Source organism: Sceloporus undulatus, chromosome 6, assembly GCF_019175285.1.
Source record: "Sceloporus undulatus isolate JIND9_A2432 ecotype Alabama chromosome 6, SceUnd_v1.1, whole genome shotgun sequence".
NCBI lineage: Eukaryota > Metazoa > Chordata > Lepidosauria > Squamata > Phrynosomatidae > Sceloporus > Sceloporus undulatus.
The window spans coordinates 118,244,771-118,272,167 of NC_056527.1; the positions used below are offsets into that span (position 1 = coordinate 118,244,771).

The window sequence follows — 27,397 nt, forward strand, 5'->3', positions numbered from 1 at the left end:
AAAAAAAAAAAGACTTTGGAAAACTACAAATCCCAGGGTTCCATGGATGGCACAACAGCACTTATAGTGGCGTTAAACAGCACCATTCCTACAGTATAGTCCCAAACATTGGTTCTCCAGATGTTTTGGACTTCAACTCCCAGAAGCCCCAGCCAGCCTGGTCAACAGGCAAGAATTCTGGGCAGGGAAGTCCAAAACATCTAGGCTGCACTCCCACTTACAAATAAATCACTTTGTGATCCGAATCGATGGGTCGGTTCAGCAGCGGAGCACATGGTTCCCACTACATTTGCCCCAATCGCATTTTCTTGCTGCCAAAATAAAATAAAATAAAATAACCCGCTTGTGGCTCACATTGACGCATGAACCGATTCAAAATGCACCCGCTCCAGCTGCTGAAGGGCAAATTTAAATTGATTCCAATCCGCATCTGGTTCACACACTTGTGTGGAATCGATTTATCCAAAAAGACGTGGAAAAAAATCAGCATCAAAAAGACGTGGTTTGAATGGGTCTAGCGCATGGCCCCTCCCTCTCCAAATCGCTTCAGCAAATCAGTTCAAGTGTGAACCATGGTCTTTTAAACCAATTCAAATAGATTTGTGATCTGGTCTAAAAGGTAGTGGGAATTAGGCCCTGGAGGACCAAAGTTTGGGAACCACTGGTGTAGATACACCTCAGGTCAGATAAAGTGGAAACACAGCATTGGAATTGTGCAATATGAAAGAGACCACATACACAACCACACAGACACAAAGGAGAACTGGAAATCCAGTTGCTCTATGCAAAGAATGTCTGGTCGAAGGCGGGCGGCTTCTGACGACCAGGTCGACTTTCCTCTAGAACTTCAGCTCCATCTCACAGATCCAGTAGAACGAGCGCGAGCAATGGTTGTCGTTCCACAGGCCGGACGAGTACATGTGGACACAGTCTTCTCCGCCGCCGAGGCCGTGGCCGTACCAGTGGTCTGGCTGGTTTTCCACCCAGTCACTTTCAAAGAAAAGGAGAACAGGCTTTTGGTCATCCTTAGTAGAAATGTTAACCTTAAACATGGAAAATGGCTTGCTTTCTTTATTATGGCTGCACAATTGGCGGCGGCCAAATCTTGGAAGCACGGAGCAATTTGGAAAAGCTTGCTAGTACAATGGGGTTTTGTAACAGACAAATGAGACGAGGCACATTTCAAGAGGACGGGATGCTTTTTATTGACTTTGTCAATGACCCTCCACATCGACTTAAACCTCCAGACTCACACAACTCTTTCTGGAAAGATACCTCACAATCTGACAAGACCCCCATTCCTGAAAGAACTGATCTACCGGACCCTGCGGCACAATAATTGTTGACCAGTTCCGCGTCCTTTCGCTTCGTTTTGTTATGTTTTGGATTTTACATTGCACTATGTACTGCTACTTTGAAAAGATTTTAAAATTCAATGAAAACAATTTTTTAAACAAAAGGAAAATCAGTTTCCATTGCATTGCAGGTTACATGGGCCGCAGGGTAAGCAGAGGTCCTCCTTGTTCCAAGACACGTCCTAGACTTCAGCCTTCTGTCCAGGAGGAATTCCACCATGGAGCATGACTTGGAAGCATGCATAAACATTTATAGGAATGTTTTTCACATTGATGTCATAATGTCTTCCTTTTTTCTCTCGAATGTCCTACATTTTATAATGCCTTGTCTTCCATTTAAGGTTAGGACATCTGGTCACCCTTTTCCGGACACAATTTGAAGTGTGAGAGAGGACCTACGAAGCGCTCAGGTCTAGGGCATTTGGCCGACTGTATCTCCCCATATGAGCCAACCTGGGCTTTGAGGTCACCAAGAAGGGCCCTTCTCTCCATCCCACCACCTTCATGGCCACCAATGATGGGAACGCAAGAGAGGGCCTTCTTGGCGGTTGCCCCCAGACTCTGCAACTCCCTCTGAAATCGCAACAGGGGTGAGGAGGAATTGAACTCACTTTTTGCGAAAGGTGTACGTCGAACCGTCCACCCACTTCCAGGCTCCGCTGACGTCCGTCAAGCCGATCCAGGTATAACCTGACCTTTTGCGCTGGTTTATAAACCTCTAGCGTGAGAAAAGACAAGTTAAGAAAATACTGAGCCGTCGTGCTGTCCTCCTTCTGCAAGTAGAAAACTGGGGAGCATCCATTCCTGGAAAAAGATTACTCCCTCTCCATTTTCCGTGTCCAGAGACCAAAAGACTGCTCCTGGAAGACATATTGTAACATCAAGGGGGTGCAGTGGCCTGGCCCTGTTTTGTACCATGGCACCAGAATAGGCTCCTTCAATTTTGGGAGCAATATCTTGCTTTCATTCTGCTCAATCATGCGTCTTGTATATTTGCCAACCTAAACCTCTGTAAAAAAGAAATAACATGCAACTGGGAAAGCACATGGAGAAATCTAAACACTTAGGAGTTTATCACCCTGGGGCTAATTTCGGCATTAAAGAGAGATTAAAGCGCATTTAAAGCATCCTGCAAATAAAGCAAAAATGGTGAGTAATTGTGCAAATGGTTATCACACACAATTGTGCAAATAAAAGTAATATTGGAAATGCATTGTCACTGAAATCCCCAAAGTAAAAAGATGTGCATTAATGCTTCTTTGTGACCACTTGGGTTTTGTGTGAAGGGATATTCACGGGATAAACTCCCAATCTCCTTTGTGTGATAAACTCCTTGGAAGAGATGGTAGCTACCTAAACTTAGAGATAATATGTAGCTGGGAAAACACAGGAAGAAATCTAAAGGCTTAGAAGAAATAGGAGCTGGCCTAGACTGGGAGATCACATCTAGACGGGAAAGCAGAGGAGAAATCTAAACACTTAGAAGAAATAGGAATTTACCTAGACTTAGGACTTTATCACACAGGGAAAATTGGGGTTTAAACCGCCGATTATCCTGTGCAAAATGTGATATTGCTTTTCAGTTTTTCAGACACATTGCTATTAAAGAGGCAATAAAGAAGCTATAAAGAGGCAATACATTTTCCCATGAATGATTTGTTGCAGTTTATTGCCTCTTTATAGCCCCTTTATTGACTCTAGTCTTTAATAGCGACGTCTTGTGAAAATCTTAAATGCGACGTCGCATTTTGCATGGGATAATCACCTGTTTAAACTCCAATTTTGCCCTATTCTCCCCATGAGATAAAGTCCTTAGAGATAACATGTAGCTGGGAAAGCAGAGAGAGGAATCTAAACACTTAGAAGAGATAGCAGGTAGCGGATTAAAGACAGCAGACCTTAAAGGGATGTTGGGCTCATGGCTAACGCCTGTGAAGACAACCATCTGACCAATGGCCTGGGAGGGTATGATCTAGGAGTGGCATGATCTTGGAGAAACCTATAAAAACACCTAAGATATTGACATAAGGTTGGAGCTTCAGCATGGACCTTCAGGCCTGTTCCTTGGTGGCTGCAGAAGAGGTCTACTCTGTTGCTATCTCTCTGGGGCTCCCAGAAGTTGAACGGAGGTGTTTGCTTGGTGTGATTTATGGATATTCTTCAGCATGGCTTACTGAGTGTATAGCAAATCACAAGGCTTTTGCGACCACAGCGGCTGTTTCGCATTGCTTCTGAATCGTAGAAAAGAATCTCTTTGCCTTTGTCAAAACGCCACCTACTTTTTCCTCCGGTGAGTTGAAGATCACCAAGTGCGCGTTCTTCCTTTCGCAGTTGCTCTTGGCGTTTTCCCACGACAACGTCGACCGGGACATCCAGTAGCAGCTCTCCTGGAAGATCTGCCAATCCTTGGGGCAGCAGCCGCTTTTGGTGCCTATCAATGGGGCAGAAAGGGTCAGAGCATTGCCCAGCCGCAACTGACACATGTCTTCTATGTATCCCACACACTCCTGACACTTGGGAAGACCCTGTTCAGCCCCTGCAAACAGCAAAACCCTTCTGAAATTCATGGGGTCACCATAGGTTGACAGGCAACTTGAAGGCACAGAAACACACACACACACACACACACACACACACAAGGATAAGATCATGTCTTATCTTGGAAGCTAAGCAGAGTCAGCCCTGGTTAGGACTTGGATGGGAGACCACCAACAAAGTCCAGGTGCTGGAGAAGGCTCTGTTTCAGAGGAAGGAGTTTCCCTTGCCTATGAAAACCCTCTAAAATTCATGGGGTCACCAGAAGTCAAGAGGCGACTTGAAGGCACCTGCTCCCACTCCCACTCACAGACACAGTTATGGAAACGTGGAAAGCTGATTTTGGAGTTTCTTTACCGTTGCTTCTCATTTCAACCAGGTCACAGCTGAATGATCTTGAATCTTGCTGTAGGTTTTCCAGCTGTTCTTGGAACAAGTCGTTGGCTAGGAGAACAGAGTAAGAGAGAAGTACGTTAACATCCAAAATCCACAAAACAGTGGTACCTTTATTTGGCCAACCAAATCATGGGGTTTTCTGGGGCTGAGAGTGTGCAAATATATAAATACAGCCACATCTGGGCACCCCTATTTCTTTGGGTTTGTGAGAGAGAGAGACCCAAGCCCCATCCCAACCGTCAACTAGGTTCTATCCACTCCCCAAATTTCACACACTTCTGACCCAAAAGGAAAACAGATCTAACCCCCCCCCCCCCCCCCCGCCCCCCGCCCCGGGCAAATATGCTCTTAGTTGATCACATGAGAGAGATCAGGAGTTTATCCTGTGGATATCTTGGAAAAATCACGTAATTACATGCAATGATTTCGCATGCCATCGCACAAAATCAGCCATTAAAGTGGTCACAAAGAAGCATTAATGTGCATCTTTTTTACTTTTGGGGTTTCAGCAACAATGCATTGTGCAATTGCATGTGATAATCATTTGCGCAATTACTTGCCATTTCAGCTTCATTTGTGGGATGCATTAAATGTGCTTCAATCTCTCTTTAATGGTGAAATCAACCTCAATGTGATAAATTCCTAGCTTCCTTTATTTGCATTGTACATATCAGGGATAGCTATATTGGCTATATAGCAAAGTACAGCATCATCCAAAATCCACAAAACAGAGATACTTTTATTTGGTCAACAAAAATGCACATTATACATGATGCAAACTTTCCGAGCTCCTTCATCAGGTAAAGGTATTGAAAATGATACAGGAGGGGGAAATGGATGATATTAGCTCTGCATTTGGTCCTGATGTTGTGGTTGTTGTCCTCAGTTCAGGTTGTCTGGAAAGGTCTTCATGCAGGTGGGACCTTCTTCCTTCTGGCCATGTGGATACTGGGAGATTCAGTCCAGGAAATACGGAAACTTTAATTCCATTTGCAAGATAAAAAAAACTGCTGTCTTTGAGATCCAGTTTGACTCCAATCCTTTGGAGCTTCGAAAGATTGCAACCTAGAATCCTAGAGTTGGAAGAGACCGCAAGGGCCATCCAGTCCAACCCCCTTCTGCCATGCAGGAAATCCAAATCAAAGCATCCCCGACAGATGGCCATCTAGCCTCTGCTTAAAGACCTCCAAGGAAGGAGACTTCATTACACTCCGAGGAAGTGTGTTCCACCTGTATAATGTGCATTTTGGCTGGCCCAATAAAGGTATCCCTATTTTGCACGATGCTGTACTTTGCATTCTACAACTGCCCTTTCTTATCCACAGATTCCTTATCCATGGATTCTGCCATCCACAGTTTGAAAATATTTTTAAAAATATAAATTCCCAAAAGCAAGGCTTCATTTTGTCATTTTATATAAGGGACACCATTTTACTCTGCCATTGCATTTTATGGGACTTGAGCATCCACAGATTTTGGCATCCACTGTGGTTCCAGGAACCAAAGCCAGTGGATTCCAAAGGACCAGTGTATTGTGAGCCCATTTACAAGTGGAGGAAACTATCAGAATGAATGTCCAAGCTGGTATTATTAAAGCAGAACCACCTGAAGTTAGCTGGACATGACACTTTGGAAAGTTACTTTTCCCATTGCTCCTCTAACTATTGAGAAGGTCCTTCCGGTCGTCACTCCGCATCCACGGATCCTCCTCCCACGGACTCAAGCCGCCACAGCTTGAAAATGTTTTTAAATACAGTATATAAATGCCAAAAAGCAAGCCTTGATTATACTATTTTATACAGAGAACATATTTCATTGTGCCATTGTATTCAATGAGACTTGAGCATACATGGATTTTGGTATCCACGGGGGATCCTGGAACCCAAATCCAGTGGATACCAAGGGTCCACTGCAAATAGTAATAGTAATAATAATAATAATAATAATAATAATACTCCATTGTAAATAATTGAACTTGAGCATCTACAGATTCTGGTATCCACTGGGGTCCTGGAATCAAATCCAATGGATACCAAGGGACCGCTGTAAATGTTCTTTTTACTGAAATTCAGAAAGATTAATCCACTCACCTTTCTTCATCTTGACACTATGCGCCATCAAGAGTTTTCCCAGTGATGTCAGTCTCCATCCTGTGCTGTTCCCTGGAATGGGCAATGCAAGTGGATGATGGGATAAGAAATCATGGACCCAGGATTTCACCATTCGGCAGGATCCAAAAAAAGAAACCCTCCCAACTCCCTTTCTCAGCCTGCATTTGGCCACAAAGGTGGACCAACCCCAAGAAGAGGGCCCTGGCTGGCAACCTGGAACCAAAATGGGGGTCCTACAAATTTGTAGGAAAATTGTCCTAGGTGGAAAGTTCATTTTTGGGGGGACTGGAACTATCAGAACTCTCCCAGATGAGATTCTGGGAACTGCCACCCAAAAGGAAAAAGAGTAACTTTTCCTGAGTTTGGCTTCTCATCCCCATCCTTTACTCACTCTGGAGTAAGATGCAGAAACAAGTAAAAGCACATGCTATGAGAAAGAGACATCTTCAACTATTTGGTAGAACACACCTTCGTGATGCTTGTTTTAACTCTGATAATAGGACCCACTCTTGTGCAGAGCTTAGGAAAGTTACTTTTTTTGGACTGAAATTCCTGGAACCCCTCTATGTTGACCAATGGGATTCTAGGAGCTGTTGTCCAAAAAAGAAAAAGAAAGTAACTTCCCCCGGTTTGGCTTCTTGTTCCTCGTCCTGTCATTGCTTCACTCACTCTTGTTCTGGAGGCTGCTGAGTCCGGTCCAGACCGTTTGGTTAAAGCTGTTCAGGGCCTTGGTGGTCCCCCATTTTTCCGCATTGAGCTGGACCCCTGGACAAAGGAAAAGAAAAGGTGAGAGCAAAGACCGGCCTCTTGCCTTGCACACTCACACACGCCTATCCTCTCCTTTGCACTAACAGATGGCGTGCCTCAAACATCAATTCATTTTTTTAATAACTGGATTTTTAACAATATAAAGAGTGCATCTACAGTAGAAATAAAGCAGTTTGACACCACTTTAAGTGCTATGGAATCCTGGGACTTATAGTTTGTGGTCTGAGTTATTGCATGTCTTCAGGTTGTTTCCAATTTATGGCAACCCTATGGCAAACCACCTATGGCAGGGTTTTCCTGGCAGGGTTCTTCAGAGTGGGTTTGCCATTGACATCCTCTGAGGCTGAGAGAGAATGACTTAGCTAAGGTCACCCAGTGGGTTTCCATGGCTGAGTTGGGATTTGAACCCTGGTCTCTATAGTCATAGGAGTTTGTCATATGAAGGAGATCGGGAGTTCATCCCATGAATATCCTGGAAAAATCGCCTAATTACGCGAAATGATTTCACATGACAAAACCCAACGTTAAAGTAGTCACAAAGAAGCACTGACACGCATCTTTTTACTTTCGGGATTTCAGCAACAATGCATTTACGATATCGCTTTTATTTGCGAAATTGTGTGCGATAGTCATTTGCGCAAGAACTCACCATTTTTGTTTTGTTTGCGGTATGCTTTAAATGTGCTTTAACCTCTCTTTAATGCTGAAATTAGTCCCAGTGTGATAAACTCCATAGTGCAACACTCAAATCCCACGAAACTACAGATCCTAGAATGCCATAGCATGGAGCCTCAGCAGTTAAAGCGGTGTCAAACGGCGCTATTTGTGCAGCGCAGATGCAGTCTGGGTCTGTTTCTTCAAACTGGGACCACAGACAGTTCCAGGGGGGCTTTGCAGATTCTGGGAACCATCACCCCCAAAAGTAACTTTTGCCCAAGCTCCATCCACTTCTCCTTTCCCCAAAGCCCTTGGCTGCTCCTCTTGGCCCATTCGCTCACCTTGAAAACCGAGGACCACAACCGAGAGGGTGAGGATGCCGCAGGCCGCTATCAGGGCCAGGACCAGCCGGTTGGTGGGGCAAACACGGCGCCAGGAGGACTGGGGCGATGGGAACCCTGCGGGCAAAGGAAGAAGTGGGCAATGCCCAAGCTGCCATCTCCTCCAGTCTTCCAATTTAAGATCTATTGCTCTATTGCAACCACCTATCCATTGTTCATTTTAAACAGATGGCCATCTGTTGGGGATGCTTTGATTGAGAGTTCCTGCATGGCAGAATAGAGTTGGACTGGATGGCCCTTTTTGGGGTCTCTTCCAACTCTATGATTCCAGGATCCCCAGGATTTAACATGCATTAAGCACAACCCACTTTAAAGCATTAATTTTAGGCCTCATTTTCACTACATTTTAAACCAGTTTGCAAGTTGGTTTGAAGCAGTATAAATGACCCTGGTTTGCACTTGAACCGAATCGCTGAATTGATTCGGAGAGGGGGCCCATGCGCTAGACCCATTTAACCCACGCCTTTTTGATGCTAATTTTTTCCATATCTTTTTGGCTAAATCAATTCCGCACAAGTGTGAACCAGGTGCAGATCAGAATCGACATAAATTTGCCCTTTGGACAGCTGGAGCAAGTCCATTTTAAATCAATTCATTTGTGAATGTGAACCACAAGTGGGTTATTTGATTTTATTCTGCAGCAAGAAAATGCGATTGAGGCAAAGGTAGTGGGAACCACGCTCTGCTGCCAAAGCAATCCATCAATTCAGATCGCAAAACAATTTATTTGTAAGTGGGAATGCAGCCAGAAACGGATAAAACCTACCCATTGCACTAGTTAAAAGCTGGAGTCCTGTTTCCATAGAAAGGCCTTTGCTTGGTGGCAAAAAGAGAGCAAAGGGGGGCCAGCCGAGCCTCCCTTGGCGGGACTTCCATCCCAGAAGGCCCTGTCTGCCAACTCTTATACCTCTATATTTGATTAAATGAGTTGTTTTTACAGGTTGTATTTTAACTGCATAACTGGCTTAACTTCTGTATAATTTATATTTTATGACTTTTAGATTGTATGCCATTGGCAGGTTATATGCAGTTTGGATGATGCCTGTCAAGTGCCATGCAAATTTATGGTGCTATATAAATAAACATTACTATATTATCAAGTCCTTTACACCAGGTGTCCCTGCAATAGTAGTGGGACCGAAAGTCCTCCCCAAAGACCTTGAAACCTGAGTAGGCACCTATAGGGAGATGTAGTCTTCCAGCCCCATCTACTACCAGTTAGAATTGGCAAGACAGAGCTAAATGGAATCAGGGTCTGATTCCATAAAGAATTGCCTCCCTGTGAAGAAGATCCTGGAGTAAATCTGGAGTTGCAGCCTGCTTGAAACCAAGGCTGCCGGTCACAGTTGACAATACAGTCGGCCCTCCATATCCACGGATGTTTTTAGCCACGGATGCAACCATCTACGGCTTGAAAATATCCCTCAAAATATAAATTCCAAGAAGCTACCCTTGATGTTGCTGTTTTATGTAAGGGGCATCATTTTACTACTCCTTTGCATTTAATGGTACTTGAGCATCCATGGATTTTGGTATCCACAGAGGGTCCTGGAACCAAACCCCAGTAGATTCCAAGGGCCCACTGCAATTAACAACAACAACAACAACAACAATACCCCACTGAATTGAATTGGACTTGAGCATCCATGGATTTTGGTATCCTTGAGGATCCTGGAACCAAATCCCAGTGGATACCAATGGGCCACTGCAAATAATTAATAATAATAATAATAATAATAATAATAATAATAAATACCCCATTGTTTGCACCCAGTACCTTTTCCAAAGTGTTTTGCACCTTCCTCTCCCACATCCAGGGATCTGAGATCTTGATAATCCACGGCCGTTGAGGGTTGAACATCCAAAGCATCAGAACTGGGTGGTGGGTGCAAGAGAAGGAGGAAAGGAGAGGTGAGATGTCAGGTGAGAACTGGAGAAAAGGTGCAAAGTTAGAGGGAGCTGAGGTTTTGAGTTGCTGCACTGAGGAATAATTATAGAAGAGGAATAATGATTCCACTGGAGAAATAATGCAGATTGACAGTGCTTTAAGGGCTGTAGCTCCATCCTAAGGAAATCCTGGGATTTGTAGTTTTACAATGTCTATCACCTTCTCTGCCAAATTTCAAAAAGGTCCTTAGCTTTGCCACACTGAACTACAGATCCCAGGATTTTATGCCATGACTCTAGCTGCATCTGAATTGCAGAATTAATACAGTTTGACACTACTTTAACTGCCATGGTGCAGTGTTGTGGAATCATAGAATCATAGAATCATAGAGTTGGAAGAGACTCCAAAAAGGGCCATCCAGTCCAATCCCCTTCTGCCATGCAGGAACTCTCAATCAAAGCATCCCTGACAGATGGCCATCCAGCCTCTGCTTAAAGACCTCCAAGGAAGGAGACGCCATCACATGCCAAGGGAGTGTGTTCCCTGACTGTCAGGAAGGTCCTCCTAATGTTGAGCTGGAATCTCTTCTCCTGCAGCTTGCATCCATTGCTCCATTGTGTCTATTCTCTGGAGCAGCAGAAAAGAATTTTGCTCCCTCCTCAATATGGCATCCCTTCAAGCATTTAAACAGGGCTATTATGTCCCCTCTTAACCTTCTCTTCTCCAGGCTAAATATACCCAGCTCCCCAAGTCTCCTCTCATAGGGCAGGGGTTCCCAACCTGGGGGTCACGACCCCTTTGGGGGTCAATCGACCCTTTCTTGGGGGTTGCCAGGTTGGGATTCCCCCTGCCTCCCCCTCCTGCCCTTCTTCCCGTGGGTGCCGGCACTGGCACAGGCTCTGAGGGGGGACAGGGATGGGGCTTCCGTGGGATTTGTAGTTTGCTGTGGCACCAGAGATCTCTGAGAAAAAGGGCTAAATATCTCACAGAACTACAAATCTCAATTTCATAGGATGGAGCCATGGCAGTAAAAGTGGTGTCAAACTGCAATATTTCTGCAGTGCAGATGCAGGCCTCATCTCTGGGTTCTTACTAGTCACTCTACCCATCCCTCCTTAACTCCTGTGCAGTTGAAATGTCCACATTTTTACTCCAGATGTTGTGTTTTGAGACTCAACAAGGAAACTCCAAGCAAGAAGGCCAAAGAATGAGCCGGAGAGCCCAATGTCAGCCAGCAAAACCCTGCTGAGATAGGTCTTCCAAGGGCAGAAGCCAAATCCCCAAAGAAGCCTGTGGGCTACTTACTTGTCCACTGAGGTTGCCATTTTCCAGGGGGGATCCTCGTGTGTCCAAGTTCACCGAACGGAGGACTCTTTTGGTTCTGTCCCCAAAGATGATCTGGGCAAAGTTTAGACAGCAGCGCTTAGTGGTGATAGTAGTGCAAGAGAGGCGAAGGCCAAGGGCACAGGTTTCCTCCCTCCTCGGCCCCCAGATTTCTCCGCCTTAGACAAAGTTTGGGGACATTCTGGCTAGAGAAGGGAGGGTGAGTTTAGTCCAGAAAAGGAACTTTTCCAAACTCTGGAAATGGGAAGAGAAAAAATATATTCTGCAAGCAACATACTTCAGAACCTTTGCTCTGTCAATATTGTTTCTCCCCAAAGTAGGCAAATGGCAAACATTGCAAAATGACACATGCACACACACACACACTGACCCTGCAAACCTGTGGCCCCCAGTACATACCAGTCTCCCCAGTTTAGGAGATGGAGATTCCAGCCCATTAGGTTGCTACGGTGGATAAGGGATACAGAGGAAAAGAATATCTAATGCTAAGATTCAAGGAATTGGTTGCTACTGTTATACTCAGGAGTAAATTCGATTTAAAGACACACACAAAAGGAAAAGGCAATGGGAACAAATACATATTTTGGGGGTGTTCACCCCACTTTTCTGAATTAGGATTAATTTTTAGAGGTGGGAAGCATGATCCTCTTTGGCAAACGAAAAGATCTGACCCATTTCCAGGAAATGCTTTATTCACAACTGGGAATGAAGGCGTTACAAAGTAATCTATCTATCTATATTCGTTTGAAAGGATTAGGTATCATTGTGACCTGCTTGATGTTACATTGTTGATATTTATTTTTTATTATATCAAGTTCAACATTATTGATGTTAAAATTTGTGTAATTTTTGTGTGATTGTGTTCCATAGTATACTGTCAAGCGTGATTTTTCGAAAGCTTTCCGTTTTTGCAAGGCTGCGATCTGATGGCTATAAATTGCGCATCGTTTATTGTAGATAAACTGAAGGAAGATGCTCCAGTTTTTCATTCTTTTTGGATGCCCTCGTTGTTTATCCATGAAAGCCAGAAATCCACAGGGAAACTCAGGGTCTAAAACACACTGCAGACATAATCCAGTTTGAGACCGCTTTAACTGCCCTGGCTCAGTGCTAGGGAATCCTGGGAATTGTAGTTTATTGTGGCACCAGACAGAGAAGGCTAAATGTTTCACAAAAAGACAGTTCCCAAAATTCCCTAGCACTGAGCCAGGGCTGTTAAAGCGGTCTCAAACTGGATGATGTCTGCAGTGTGTTTTGGACCTTTGTGGCCAGAGAAAGCTTTCCCTGTTGAATGTCCACCTGTCAGTCCAGCTTTGTGAGCAGCAAGCCTGGAGAAGGAGGGCCGGCCCTTCATTACCTGGAGGCCCCGCAGGTGAGGGAAGAAGCCCAAGAAGTGCTATAAAAGGGGCCCACCACTTTGGCCTTGGTTCATGTTGGCACACCAGCTCTTCACATGGGGCCCTTGCTTGTCTTGGGATTTGTAGTCTCCTTTGGCTGGAGATGTTTGGCTCAATGGAGGGGTCAGGCAGACATCCCCCCATGGGCCCCGAATTGGGTCCTCCCACCTGCGGCACAACCTTATGCCCCGCGTTCGAGGGGTGCCCATGCAGTGACAGTAAAGTGTGAGCCACACCAAGTGGTTGTAACCGTCCACCAGGACCTCTTTGGTGTGGGAAGGCTGGTGGCTCCGGCTGACCTGACCCTTGGAGTGACCCCCTGCCTCCCGGTCTCCTTTGACCCTATGACCAACCTGGTGGTCTTTGAGGCTGGCCTCCACCAATGCGGCAGCACTGTGCAGGTATGGCATGTGGCAAAAGAAAAGGTGCAGAGTTGGGTGGGCAGAGCTTTTTGGGTTGTGGGTATGCCAAAGGGCTGGCTCAAAGCGTTACACTACAATTTGTTGTTGTGTGTTTTCAAGTAATTTCTGACTTATGGCAACCCTATTACAGTGGGTCCCTGACATCCACTGGAGTCTGGTTCTAGGACCCCCGCGGCTGCAGAGGATCCCAAAATCCATGGATGCTAAAGTGCCATTAAATACAATGGCAGAGTAAAATGGGATCCCTTATATAAAATGGAAATGTTAAAATTGAAAATGAAACCAGAATTATATTTATTAAGAATGCTTGATTACAGTATTGATAAAAACAAAGGTAAAATTGTATTATTATAGGACTTTAGCTGCAGGGCTTCTGACTACGCATTATTGGAAAGGGAATATAATTCTCTCTGTATAAAGGATTGGCTATTAAGACTCCTCCAAATGGCTGAATTAGATGAATTAATATGTTTTTTAAATGATGGAAAAGAACGTGGCCACATAGCCCCAAAAAAACACAAAAAACTATGGTTGGCGGCCATGAAAGCCTTTGACTTCACAACAAATAATTTTGTTCAAACTTGGGAACAAGTAGTAAAATATATTAGTACTTTATGGGGTTAGTTGCCATTTATTGGCTTTAGTGATTAATAATGGTTGATTAGATATATATTTCTTTGGGATTTGTGAAAATGATTAGTCGCATGATAGGATTGGCTGAGTTAAGGCTGGAGAAAAGAACAGCGCAAGAACGACTGTCAATAAGCAGCAAGTGAAGCCGATTACTGAATGGAAGTAGAAAGTGGAAAGGAGATGCAGAGGTAAAAGTATGTCTATTATGGATGTATGGGTATGATAGGAGTGTACTTTTTAAGATTTGTTTTTATATTTAAGATATGTTTAATAAAATTTCATTTAAAAAATAAAATGGAAATAAAATTTTCCCAGGTCTTTGGATTACTCTTTCCATATTATTCCAATACTCCGGGTATTGTTTTTCCTCCTAGATTGTCCCAATCATCTAGATATTTTCCCACATTATTCTAACCCTCCAAATTCTTCCAGTTCAGATCACCTTTTCCATAGTATTTTAATATTCATATATATATATATATATATATATATATATAGTGAAGTCGAAGGCTTTCATGGCCAGCACCCATAGATTTTTGTGGGTTTCTTGGGTTCTATGGCCATGTTCTAGAAGAGTTTCTTCCTGACGTTTCGCCAGCATCTGTGGCTGGCACCACAAAAAAACTATCTATCTGTGATCTATCTATTTTCTAGATCATTCCAGTTATTTTTTCCACATTATTCCAATTTCTAGGCTATCATGTTTTCTAGATATTAATCCTTCAGATTATTTTTGGATGCCAGTCCCCGCAATCCCTGGTTAGGATGGGACATAGGCCAAAAATAAAACACCTGGGTGCTCACAGTAGCCCACTTCTGCTCTAACTTGTGCCCCACACTTCCCTCTAAAACCTTCTGCTCTCACATACTCCCTGTTTCTAGAAAGGCTTTCTAGGGAAGGGAACAGGAATTTTGCAGCTCTGTAGATCTTATTAGACTGCCAATTCCAGTAGTTTTCCTCGCCATTATGGCCAATGGTAAGGAATGCTGGGAGCTGCAGTCTGCCAGCATCTGGAAGGCTGCCCCAAATCCCCTTCCGGTTCCAGAAGTGTCAATAAACAACATCTAAATGGGCCTCTCTCTGTTCCAGATGACCCCAGACTGGCTGATCTACAAAACCAGCCTCTTCTATGCCCCATCTCTGGCCAACAACCCTGTCATTGTCAGAACCAACGCTGCAGAGATACCCATTGAGTGCCACTACCCCAGGTAGGAAAAGTGAGTCTTATGGATAGCTTTGGTGGAAGGAAAGTCTTAAGGTAACATATGCATACCTTGCAAAATCTTGGCGTTCTGCTTAAATTCCAGCCTGGCAGTTGAACATCTGAGTCCCAGCAAAGTGTAGTGGTTTCAGCACTGGATTTGGATGCTGGGAGACCAGAGTTCGAATCCCTGCTCAGGCACAGAAATCTCTTGGGTGACCTAGAACAAGCCACCCTCTTCTTTACACCTCAGAGGAAGGGCAAGGTGTCCAACTGTCTCTGGATAAATCAGTGCCAGTGTGATATATATAGGTTTCAGCATTGGACCAGGACTTCAGATCAAAGATAAAGGTGCTGGGGTACAAGGGGTCATAAAGCTGAAAGGGACACCTGAAGGCTAGCTAATCTAACCAGAGCGGATGACGGCATGGCATTGAAGGGTCTTGTTGTCCGTGGATTAATGGCCCACTTCACGGATGCTCCTTTTCCAGGAAAGGCAACCTCACCAGCAGAGCCATCAAGCCCACCTGGGCTCCATTCAGCTCTACCATGGCAGCCGAAGCAAGGCTTGGATTTTCACTGCGGCTGATGAAAGGTAAGGAAGAAATTTGAGATGGAAAGGGGGGGGCATCCATCTAAGCAGGGGTTTGGGGGGCATCTGCACTGCAGAAAATAATGCAGTTTGATGCCGCTTTAACTGGTATGGCTGAATGCTATGGAATTATGGGATCTGTAGTTTGATGTGATATTTAGCCTTCTCTGTCAGAGAGCTCTGGTGCCACAACAAACTCCAAATCTCAGGATTCCCTAGGATTGACCCATGGCAGTTGAAGCAGTGCCAAACTGGGTTATTTCTCCACTGTGGATGCAGCCAAGGAATCTGGGGGAACCCAGCTAAACAGATAATATGGCAACCCAGAACCAGAAGGCTTGAGACCCACATTTATGTAAGTGTTCCAAGACTAACGAAGTTGGAATTGAAGCATTTTAAGTCCTCTTTGTCCTCTTTTTTTGTCCCAGATGACTGGAGCGCAGAAAGGACCTCTGCCCATTTCCAGCTTGGAGACACCCTGCGGCTGCAGGCCGATGTCCACACGGAAAACCACCTGCCCCTGAGGGTTTTTGTGGACAGCTGCACAGCCGGACCAAGCCCTGAAGCCACACTGGCAGCCCAATATGCCATTATTGACTCTCACGGGTAAGAAGATGAACGGCATTATGGCAAGGAGAAGGGACCTCGCTGTGGACTAGACAACTTGCAATCTTAGGGAAAGTTGGCTGGGTTTGGACTCCAGCTCCCAGAATCCCCCAGCCAGCTTCCCAGTAGACAAAAGCAAACTGCTGCAGCCTCTCCTAACTTGTATGCTCTTTCTCACTCGTAACTTTTGCCGCCTTGACCACATGTCTCCTGGTTTTCGTCTGTGAAATGCTGGAGGGTGTGCAAGGATATGGGGAACCTCTTTGAACTTAAGGGCCACATTCCAAGGAATGGATCAATAGCAAATGGTCAGAAACTGAAAATACCCGCAGGTATCCCTCTGTAGGCATGAGGACTAGATCTTTTCCTTGCTAAATACTGGCAGAAGTTATTATTTAGGATTATGGATTCCACCAGCTCTGGGTGTGCGATCGCACAACTGGATGGATTATTATTATTATTATTATTATTATTATTTATGGTACAGTATTTATAACCTGCCCTTCAGCCCTAAAGGCTTTCTCATCTCTCTTGGATGGGTTGAAAGGAGTCCAAAAGAACAGACGATGCGCAGAGGAAGAACTGGGAAAACCAATGAAGGGGTCTCTCTGTATTATATTCGTCCCTCCATGTTGGCAGCCTTGACTTTGCAGATTTGATTTTCCATGGATTGTGTTAGTATGTTCTCTCTAGGAATCTCTAAGTTCTCAGCATATCAAAACCCATAACTTTGGCCCCCAAATCAGCTCTCGACTTATATGTGAGGCCAACCTATAGTCCAGTATATACGATAATCTCCTCTCCATCCAGGTGCCTATTAGATGGGAGACAGGATTCGGTCTCCTCTGCGTTCCTCTCCCCGAGGCCCCGGCAGGAGTCTTTGCGGTTCATGGTAGACGCTTTCAGGTTTGCTGGTAATCCTAGGAATCTGGTGAGAACCTCTTCCTCTGGGCACCTATTGAAGTGGGATAGTGGGGGAAACCTTCATATATATTTTTTCTATGTTTTGCAGTGGTCCTTCTTTTTGTGGGGGGGGGGACTTCCAGAGACCTGCAAGGTAGCACATCCGCTGGGAGGAGGATGTGTGTGGTAGTCGGGCCCCATTCTCATGGGCACTTTGCGCTGGAGGAAACTGGGAAGCTTCGGTTTCTCCCTCCCCGAATCTCTCCGGAAGCAAATGCTGACTACCAATCAGGGTATTTGAGTGTGTTGAATAAAAATTCAAAAATATTAAAAATAAATCTTATTGTGACACTTCCTTTTCCTCCAGATCTACATCACATGCCGCCTGAAAGTCACCCCGGCGGAGCAAGTGCCGGATGACTTGAACAAAGCATGTTCCTTCGGTCCAGAAGCCAACCTGTGGGTTTCCCCTAAAATCTCAAGTCTGAATCCTTCTCTCCTCCTTATTTCTACGCCTTTCTTCAAGATAATCCCCCAATCCCAATAACCATTCCCTTTCAAGCCTAGACAGATAACCTTTCTGTTCTCCATAGTTTCCAGCTGCCCTGCAATTGTCTAGCCTTCCTCTGCAAAGTTTTTTAAAATCCAGCTATTTATATATAGCAATAAAGGTTGGATCTCTCTCTTCAGGAATTCTGAGATCTGAGATGCTCCAAAATCTAAAACTTTTTTCCCATGGGTGGCTGGGATAGTGGCGCCTTGCTTTCCGATGGTTCAGTGTTTGCAAATTTTGTTTCAGGCACAAAATTATTTTAAAATATTGTGTATAAAATTACCATCAGGCTGTGTCTAGAAGGTGTGTGTTGTGTGCCTTCAAGTGGTTTCCGACTTATGGCAACCCTTAGGCAAACCTATCATGGGTTTTTCTTGGCAATAATTGTTCAGAGGAGGTTGGCCATTGCCTTCCTCTGAGGCTGAGAGAGTGTGACTTGCCCAGAGTCATTATGCCACAGTGGCCCCATAAGGTTTATATGGGTTTCATTGCCGAGCTGGGAATTGAACCCTGGTCTCCAGCCATAGTCCAACCCTCAAACCACTATGCCACGCTGGCCCCATAAAGTGTATATGAAACATAAATTAATGTTGTGTTTAGATCTGGGTCCCATCTCCAAGATACCGCATTTATGTATATGCAAACATGCCAAAATCTGAAGGAAAAAACACCCAGAACCCTTCTGGTCCCAAGCATTTTGGGTAACTGAGACTCAACCTGTATTTCTATTGGTTTAAATGTTTAATGGTTTAAGCTGACTTGATGGTGTGTGTTTTGGGAGTGCCTTTCAAGGCAGGTTTATTAATTCTGTTCTGTCCTGAGATCTGTTATCACAGCATTCTTTAATGTACAACAGCTGTTACTTAAACACTGTAATAAATAGCAGCTGTTCTGGGAGGGCAAAGGAAGGGAAAGCCCTCCAATTCAGCCTTGAAACACGAAGGAGGGTTTGGGTCTTCCATAAAATCTCCCAGATTGAGAGATTCATGGAGTTATTGTCCAAAAATAACATTTCTGAGATCTGTGTAAGGCTTGCCTTGAAGGCAAGGAACCCCACAGTAGCCAGGAACATTGCACTTCTGAAGAGAAGCTCATAGGAGCACACAGCGTGAAGTGGCACCCAAGGATCAGCTATTGCAGCCCCCTGCGGTGTAGGAATCTGCTGCTAAAGCATCCCTGAGAGGTTAGGCCAGCCAGCCTCTGTCCCTTCACTTCCAACAAAGGATAGTCCACCACCTTCCAAAGTTAGGTCTAATGGCTTTGACCACCAGAAGGCTCTTCCTGATGGTCGCTCAGAATCTCCTGCCTTGTCTAGAAGAAAGGAAAGCTCTCCCCAGGTGTGTTTCCTGTAAAGGTGAATGGGGGGTATGTGGGGATCTCCCTGCCCTAACGTCCTGCTTCTCCTCACAGTTGGCATCCAGTGGAGGGGCCCCGGAACATCTGCCGTTGCTGCGAGAGTCAGAACTGTGGCCATATTTCAGGGGTTCGGCCCCACAGCTTTAGCTCCAGATTTGAGATGAGCTGGCAAAGAAGTCTGCAAGGTAAGGTTGCCTAGGAAGCCCCTCAGCTGTTCCCACCGGAAACATCCCCTCAACCAGGTGTTTCATGGATGTATTGGACTATAGTCACCAATATCCCCAGCCAGCATCGCTGCCTGGGGTTCTCCAAACTACCTGTTGAAGGTGGGAGTTGTAGTCCCATCTATTCAGAAGGGTGCCAGGTTAGGAAAATCTATACCAAGGAGGACTACCACCCCAGTGCAAAAGGCAGTGCCATCACTAGGGTGGGCATCACCCAGTGCAGTAACTCATGGTGCCACCACCACACCACTGACTTCCTCCCATGCCATGCTATATATAGAATCCTTTGTAATGGGGGTATTTTTTGTACCAATGTTACTTGTAAATCGTAATTCCCGTATCTCACTCAATATAATGGCAATAGTTGTGATATAAACAAAATAGCAAAATTAAAATTACACCTTTAAATGACAATACCATGCACACAGCCTAAATGCACATTTGCATGCCCGTTGTTTCATGTGGTTAAAGTGAAAATTTGGTAAGATGTGAGATGTTTTTTAAGAAAAATGTAAAAGAATAATATATATTTAATTTAAATTTAAATTGTAATATTTAAAAATTGGGGGGGGGGGGGAATCCACGAGGCATTTCCTTCTCCTCCCCCTGAGCCTTCCCCAATCACACCCCTCTTAAAATCCTAGCATTGGAAGGGACACCCAAGGGGCCGCCAGTCCAGCCCCCTTCTTCTGCCACACAGGAAGACACCATTAAAGCTCTTGTTGGGATAGATGGCCATTCAGCCTCTGTATGAAAACCTCCAAAGAGGGAGACTCCACAGCCCTCCAAGGCAGCAGCATCTTCCACTATTTAATAGCTCCGACTGTCAGAAAGTTCTTCTTAATGTTGAGGTGGAATCTCTTTTCCTGGAGCTTGCATCCATTGCTCCGGGTCCTAGTCTCTGGAGCAGCAGAAAACAAGCTTGCTCCCTCCTCAATATGACATCCCTTCAAATATTTAAACATGGCCATCATGTCACCCCTTAACCTTATCTTCTGTAGGCTAAATATACCCAGCTCCCAAAGGTGCTCCTCAGAGGGCTTTTTGGTTTGCAGACCCTTCGCCATTTTGTTCGCCCTCCTCTGGACCCTGAGCTCCAGTGTTTTAGAGGGATGCAGTTGAATGCTGCAACCCATTCCTGCCCAAAGGCAGATGTGTTGGTACCAGCGGTTTTACCTCTCATAAGGTGTCACTTGGTGTGGCCCAACTCCAAGCCCCACAACTCCCCTGACACTTTTGGGTACCAAACCAAAGTCTTAGGGAGTCCTGAGATTGCAGCCAGTTCCAACTCAGGGAGACAATGGGTAGATCTCTCTTCTTGGGGTTCTTCTGATGTGAACGGTCTGGAAACCATCAAGCCCTCCAAGTAATGACATAGAGAGCTGGGTATGTTTAGTTTGGAGAAGACAGGTTTATCAGACAAGGGAAATTGGAAGTATAATCCAATGGCAATCTGAGTGCAATTATGGGGTTTAATGTTATTGTGTGATAACCCACTACATGCAAATTCGGGCAATGGGAAGTCAGTCTGAATGCAATCATGGGGTTTCAAGTTATTGTGTGATAGACTGCCACACGCAAATTTGGGCAATGGCATGCTGTTTTTGGGCAATGGGAAGCCAGTTCGAACGCAATGCGTATTCACATAATTGCACTAAACTAGAGACTTTAAGTGAATGCGTTCTGGCCTCACTTTCTTTTCATTCGAATTTAAGAGAAATTCCTTCCGTTTGATAAACTCCACTGTTAAAATGCCACTAAAAGTTTCCCAGAAAAGCAAAATGTTCTTCATGCAGCTGGTCCAAGAGAGTGTCAGAACCATCCCTAATGATCTGGAGCACGATGAAGAAATGGTAATAGAAGGTAAAGGAACATGCTAGCCCTGTTTAAGTGTTGGAAGTGATGTGCTATTGAGGAGGGAGCAAGCTTGTTTTCTGCTGCTCCAGAGAATAGGAGCAATGGATGCAAGTTCCAGGAAAAGAGGATCCAGCTCAACATTAGGAAAAACATCCTCATGGCAAGAGCTGTTAGACAGTGGAAGACCCTGCTGCCTTGGAGGTGATGGAGCCTCCTTCTTTGGAGATGTTAAAGCAGAGGCTGGATGGTGTCTTCCTGCATGGCAGAAGTGGGTTGGACTGGATAGCCCTTGGGGGTCCCTTTCAGTTCTATGTTCTGTGACCAGCCTTGTAGATGACCAGGATCCTCTGTTCAGTCCTGAAAACTCACCTGCCTTCTGGTTTTCTCTCGGTCGCAGTGGAAACAGATGCTCACCAAGCGCAACTGGTTTTGGGTCCCCTCCTTGTCTCTGATGCCCAAGAGAGTGTCAGAACCGTCCCTGATGATCCGGAGGAGGATGAAGAAATGGTGATAGAAGGTAAAGGGAGCAAAGGGGAGAGAAGGATGGGGTGACCTCCTAAGCTTTCCAAGAACTGTCTTGTGACACTTTCATAAGTTTCCCAGAACAACCAAATGTTCTGCATGCAGCTAGTCCAGTGGGAGTTTCACTTCTCCAATTTGGAGGGAATTCTTTACCACACCATGGGCTACTTCCCAGCCTAAATTGCTTGCCACATTGTGGTTTTGCTTAGTCAATTTTATTTTTTCCCTTTATTTAAAGCATTTTGTAAAAAAAAATCTGCTGGTCCAGCTAAAAAAGCTCTCTGTGCAAGTTACACAAGCACACTCTCCAACATTTAACTTATGTAAACTGGGACATAGGTGGCCAAGCAACATCCAGTGATGGACACAGGGGCAACATGTATTAATTTAGGAGAATATGCAAGCTAGCAGGGGCTGCAGCAGTTTGCTTTTGCCTGAACCTCCTGGGAAAGGCAAGCCTCTCCCCCCTGAATTGAAGGCAAACAACTTTTGCTCCTTCAACTCAGTTTGCAGCAACTGAAGTAAGCTGTGGACAAAGGAGGAAAGTGGGAGGAGGAGAGTGGACATTTTGAAAGCAGCTGAAAAAGTGGGAGAGGATTATTTGGGGGCTGTCCCTGCCAAACTGGGATATTTGGAAGGATGCCATTAATGTAAACTGAGGACAATGGGGGAAAGCAAGAGGAGGAGAGAACTTGGGACACTTCAAAAGCAGCTGGGAAAGTGGGATGACAGAGGATTAATTGGAACTGCATTTCCCATCAGGACAGTTGGAGGGTTTGTGTAAGAGCAATTTAAAAGACCATAAGCCTGCCGGCAAAGACTTTCTAAAAGACATTACAGAAGGGAGAAAGGGATGAGCAGGGGAGAGACAAATGAACAAACCCAGTTATTAATTCATCCTCTGTTCAGTGGCTTCATAGAAACATCTGGATTATCTCGCTCTTGTCTCCTGGACGGGCAAAGGCTGCAGAAGCCCCTGCTTGCAAAATCCCTCCACTGGTGAGGTCTGTCTTTTCCAAAAGAAGACAACTGTACAGAAAAGATGGACTTCAGCGTTGGTGAGATTTTGCAAGAAGAACAGCCAGAGTACAGGGAGGGCTACAGGCAGCCTTCCAGTCTCTCCAGTGCCCTAACCTCATGGTCTGCTTTTCTTGCAACGACAGAGGAGTTTCTGCCAGTCATCAAACCCAAAGAGGAGGAGGAGGAAACAGGAACCCAGTTCCCTTCCAAAGAGCAGGAAGGATCCATCAATGTTTCAGAAGAGGAGGCTGAACCAGGAGTGCCTTGGGAAGGTGAGTTTGCTGGGCAAGTGCTATAACAATTCAAGTCCAAAAGAAGCAAGGAACCATCGCTGTCCTCCATGTCAGCAGGGATGTGAATCCACCCCAGGTTTTCACCCAGGAATAGGCCAAGGTGCTGAATACTTGCCATAATAGTTTAACTACCTTAGGCTGCATCCACATTGGAGAAATAACCCAGTTTGGCACCGTTTTTCAGCATCCTGGCTCAAGAGGCTATGGAATTCTAGGAGTTGGAGTATGTTGTGGGGGTCCAGAGCGGACCCTGGCTCAAGGCTATGGAATTCTAGGAGTTGGAGTATGTTGTGGGGGTCCAGAGCGGACCCTGGCTCAAGGCTATGGAATTCTGGGAGTTGGAGTATGTTGTGGGGTCCAGAGCAGACCCTGGCTCAAGGCTATGGAATTCTGGGAGTTGGAGTATGTTGTGGGGTCCAGAGCGAAGCATGACAGGATCTGCATTTGAAAGTCTTTTGCTCAATCGCAGTCAATCACACTTTCTTGGCAGGATAATGACGGGATAAGTGCGATGTCATATGACAATCTCGTGATCGCACTATAACAACAGGAAAAGGACAGGAGAAGGACATTTCGTCCTCTGTCTGCTACTAGATCTCTGCAGCCTGTCCAATCCGGTTGTTAATGATGTCCTTAACTCTTTGCAGCTTATGTCCGGGGAGGCCCCATCTTCCTTGGTGAGGGAGAAGATAGCTCTGGATTTGAGGATCAGACCAAAGCAGCTGTGCCAGGTACGAAAACTCCTGCAGGACATGCCTGGCTCTTGTCCACTCACACCACCTTTTCTCAAGCCCCTGGCATTCTTCCCATGAGACTGACCTTCAAGCTGCCGAATGTTATCTGTGCTCCCACACATATCTGCTCACTCTCCAGACGGGCATCTTTTCCTCTTCTCTGCCGACTATGGGTGCAATATATCCCATGTGGTTAACTGCCCTCAAGTCGATCCCAACGCATGGCAATCCTGTGGATGAGACATTTCCAAGCCCCACTGTCCTCCACTGCTCTGCTCAGGTCCTGCAAATTTATACCCATGACCTCCCCGATTGAATCTATCCATCTGGCCTGCTATCTCCTTCTCTTTCTGCTGCCTTTCCTAGCATTATTGTCTTTTCCAGTGAATTGTTCCTTTTTATGATGTGGCCAAAGTACAACAGACTCAGTTTCATCATCTTGGTTTCCAGGGAGAGTTCAGGCTTAATCTCTTCAAGGACATCTGTTTGTTTCTTTGGCAGTATCCTCAGCACTCTTCTCCAGCATCACATCTCAAACTAATTGATTTCCTTCCTATCTTCTTTCTTAACTGTCCAGCTCTCACATCCATCCATGGAAATAGGGAATACAATGGCTTGTGTGATTCCAACTTTTGTGCTCAGTTGTATATCTTTGCACCTTAAGATCTTGGCTAGTTCTTTCATAGCTGCCCTTCTCAGTCCTAGTCTCCTTCTGATTTCTTGACTTCAGTCTCCATTGTGATCCATCTTTGAGCCAAGGCATGGGAAGTCTTTATTTCAATCTCCTCATCTTCCACATTGAATATATGTACATCCTCCATGGTCATTATTTTTGTTTTCTTTATGTTTGGCAGTAAGCCTGCCTTTGCACTTTCTTCTCTGTCTTTCCTTAGTAAGTATTCCAAGTCTATGTTGTTTTCCTCTAGTAATACAGTGTCATCTGCATAACTTAGATTGCTGATATTCCTTCCTCCGATCTTCTGCTGATTGATGTTCTTTCCTCTGATCTTCACTCCTCCTAAATCTGCTGTTTATGACATTTTCTGCATAAAAATTGAACAAATAGGGAAATAAAATGTAGCCTTGCCTGACCCCTTTGCCAGTTGGGAACCATTCTGTTTCTCCATATTCTGTTCTAAAAGTGGCCTCATTAGATGAATGTCACGATGGCACAGCTTGAACATAACCATAATAACACACAATAATCTTAAACCCAGTAATTCAGCAATGACATTTCATGGCAGGACCTGAATTGTTCAGATCCTGACATTAAATCCCCACTTTCTTCTTTGCAGAGGAGGAGAGGACAGCCCTAGACTTCAAAGCAGAGGTTGTATCCCGACCCCTAGAAGATGCTCTTCCCTCCCCTACTCCAGGAAAATTCTCCATGGAAGCTCTCCGCATGGCAGCAAAAAGTGAGATCTCAAAACATTGCCTCCCATTTGCTACAGAACTTGGAGCAGGGAATGCTTCCCAGTGAGTGGCATCATTGTGCTATGTAGTAATCCTGGGATAGACAGTTTGCAGAGGCACTAGAGCTTTCCAGCTGGGAGTACTAAATGTTGTTGTGCGCCTTGAAGTCGTTTCAGACTTATGGCAACCCTAAAGCCTTCCTGTGAGGCTAAGAGAGCATGACTTGTCCAAGCTCACCTGGTGGCTGAAAAATAATTCATCCTTACTTCAATCCCGGTCTTGTCTGAACACATGATGTTCCTCTGGTTTCGAAGTGAAAGCTCTTCTTTTAGATGCTTGAGGGCTTTAATACATTAAAAAACTACTTTTTACTCTGCAGTTTCTAAAGAAAAGGCTTTTAAAAACATGGGCCTGGTGCCCCAAATTGGGATTGAGGTCCAACTGTGGGAGGATGGGGTTGGAGGGCAGGACAGGTTGGTGGCTGGCTACCTAGGTTGAGCAAGAAGTATAAGTTAGGTATGCAAAGAAAAGGGATTGACAAGTTTCCAAGGGAAAGCCAACGCAGCAAATGGAAGAATTCTTGGTGGAGACAATTTCTAGTGTCTTGCTCTTTGCAATGCTAGAAATTCAGGGGAACTGCATTCTCACCTCCGCAGTTATACCCCTGCAGTACTCTGCCTTACAAGGTAAAAATGTGATGGCTCACTTGTTCCCCATCTTAGCTAAATACTCACTTTCTCCTCCACAGAGGAGGAGAGGACAGCTCTGGAATTCAAAGCAGAGCTTGTGTCCAGACCCCTCGAAGATGCTCTTCCCTCCAGCACTCCTGGAAAATTCCCAGTGGAAGGTGCCAACATGGCAGCAAAAGGTGAGATCTCAAAACATTGTCCCTCATTCGCCACAGAGTTTGAAGCAAAGAAGGCTTCCCAATGAGTGATATCATTGTGCTACGCAGTAATCCTGGGATATGCAGTTTCCGGAGGCACTACAGCTCTCCAGGTGGGAATTCTAAATGTTGTTGTGTGCCTTCAAGTCGTTTCCGACTTATGGCAACTCTAAGGTTAACCTATCATGGGGTTTGCTTGGCAAGATTGGTCCGAGGGAACTCGCATTTGCCTTCCTCTGAGGCTGAGAGAGTGTGACTTGCCCAAGCAAACCCAGTGGGTTTCTGTGGCTTTGAACCTGAGGCTGAATCCCCACACCTGCAAAATAATTCATCCTTACCTATCATCGGGCTTTCTTGGCAGGTTTCTTCATAAGGGCTTTGCCATTGCCATCCCCTGAGGCTGAGAGAATGTAACTTACCCCAGTGGGTTTTTATGCTGGAGAAGGGAATTGAACCCTGGTCTCCCAGAGTCATGGTCCAACACTCAGCCCACTACACCGCGCAAATATTCACATGTTCAAATATTCCAAAGGCTCCTAAAACAGAGCTGTCCCTTTACATATTATATAGGAATGCATACATACACTGGTGTGTGTTTTTTAAATGGTGAAACCACGCTCGTTGTACTTAGTTCCCCAACCTGTCCTGCCCTCCAGCCACCCCAACCCCTGCATCCCAATTGGGGCATTGGAAAAAGCATTTTTCCCTAGAAACTGCAGACTCAAAAGTGTGCGTGTGTGGGCTTTTTAATTGCATTAAAGCCTTCCGGCATCTAAAAGAAGTGATTTTCACTTTCACAGGACCAGGATCAAGGTTGAATTATTTTGCAGGTGTAAATTCAGCCTTAAAGTGGACCCAGTGCTGTGTGAATGGGCCCAGATGCCTTTAACAGTCCCCCAAAATGTACCTTGGGACAGTGTATGTCAGCTTTCTAGCACAAAACTCTTTAACTCCTTCTCCAAACTACAAATCCCAGGATTCAGTAGGATTAAAGAGTAGCAATAATGTTCTTTTCTACCCTTTCTCCACTTCTCTAGGTCCAGAGCAGTCATCTGGAGGAGTGGTGTTGCTCAGTTTGTGCCTTCTGATGGCAGGCGTTATAGTTACCTTCCTTATTCTAGGAGCCCTCCTCTTCCGAAGATGCCGCCATTCGAACTCGGCACTCCGTCCCTCTGCTTTTGCCACAGAGCTTTAGCATCTTCTTGGCAGCTGTAATAATGGAAACAGAGTAAAACAAAATGATGGGGCATTGAAGCCCTTCCTAACTGCATTCGCATGGTCTTCTCACTCCAAGGTTTGCAAGATGGGATGAATCCACTCTGCAGAATT

The 27,397-nt window shown here is 45.1% G+C and overlaps 2 protein-coding genes across 3 annotated transcripts; one reads left to right on the forward strand and one right to left on the reverse strand.

Annotated features, from left to right (window-relative positions):
- On the reverse strand, window positions 1–21,701 carry LOC121934097 (asialoglycoprotein receptor 1-like). 2 transcript variants are annotated; one of them, XM_042474146.1, is made up of 10 exons: window positions 21,570–21,701; window positions 11,417–11,509; window positions 9,980–10,098; window positions 8,164–8,280; window positions 7,067–7,162; window positions 6,377–6,448; window positions 4,248–4,334; window positions 3,635–3,786; window positions 1,967–2,073; window positions 1–990 (listed from the first exon to the last, which is right to left on the reverse strand). In XM_042474146.1, the coding sequence occupies exons 2-10, from the start codon at window positions 11,434–11,436 to the stop codon at window positions 840–842; spliced, it is 921 nt and encodes a 306-aa protein (XP_042330080.1). In that variant the 5' UTR covers window positions 11,437–11,509; window positions 21,570–21,701; the 3' UTR covers window positions 1–839. The 2 variants fall into 2 exon arrangements, with proteins under 2 accessions (XP_042330080.1, XP_042330081.1); XM_042474147.1 differs by lacking the exon at window positions 21,570–21,701 and having other exon boundaries at window positions 10,001–10,098; window positions 11,417–11,721.
- On the forward strand, window positions 12,909–27,338 carry LOC121933943 (zona pellucida sperm-binding protein 3-like). Its single transcript, XM_042473924.1, has 13 exons — window positions 12,909–13,253; window positions 14,998–15,116; window positions 15,601–15,704; window positions 16,130–16,307; window positions 17,118–17,238; window positions 17,578–17,669; window positions 19,174–19,304; window positions 21,598–21,717; window positions 22,886–23,014; window positions 23,683–23,766; window positions 25,065–25,184; window positions 25,931–26,050; window positions 27,106–27,338. Exons 1-13 carry the CDS (start codon window positions 12,909–12,911, stop codon window positions 27,261–27,263), a joined length of 1,821 nt encoding a protein of 606 aa, XP_042329858.1. The 3' UTR covers window positions 27,264–27,338.
- Window positions 27,339–27,397: the final 59 nt, after the last annotated feature.

Coding starts and splice junctions, on each gene's coding strand:
- LOC121934097 (XM_042474146.1), bottom strand. CDS start 11,436: ATGGCAACCTCAGTGGACAA. Junction 6,449..7,066: donor CAGCAGCCTCCAGAACAAGA/GTGAGTGAAGCA, acceptor TGCCCATTCCAG/GGAACAGCACAGGATGGAGA. Junction 2,074..3,634: donor TCAACTCACCGGAGGAAAAA/GTAGGTGGCGTT, acceptor TTCTCACGCTAG/AGGTTTATAAACCAGCGCAA.
- LOC121933943 (XM_042473924.1), top strand. CDS start 12,909: ATGGGGCCCTTGCTTGTCTTGGGATTTGTAGTCTCCTTTGGCTGGAGA. Junction 16,308..17,117: donor GCCATTATTGACTCTCACGG/GTAAGAAGATGA, acceptor CTCTCCATCCAG/GTGCCTATTAGATGGGAGAC. Junction 17,670..19,173: donor TTCGGTCCAGAAGCCAACCT/GTGGGTTTCCCC, acceptor TTCTCCTCACAG/TTGGCATCCAGTGGAGGGGC.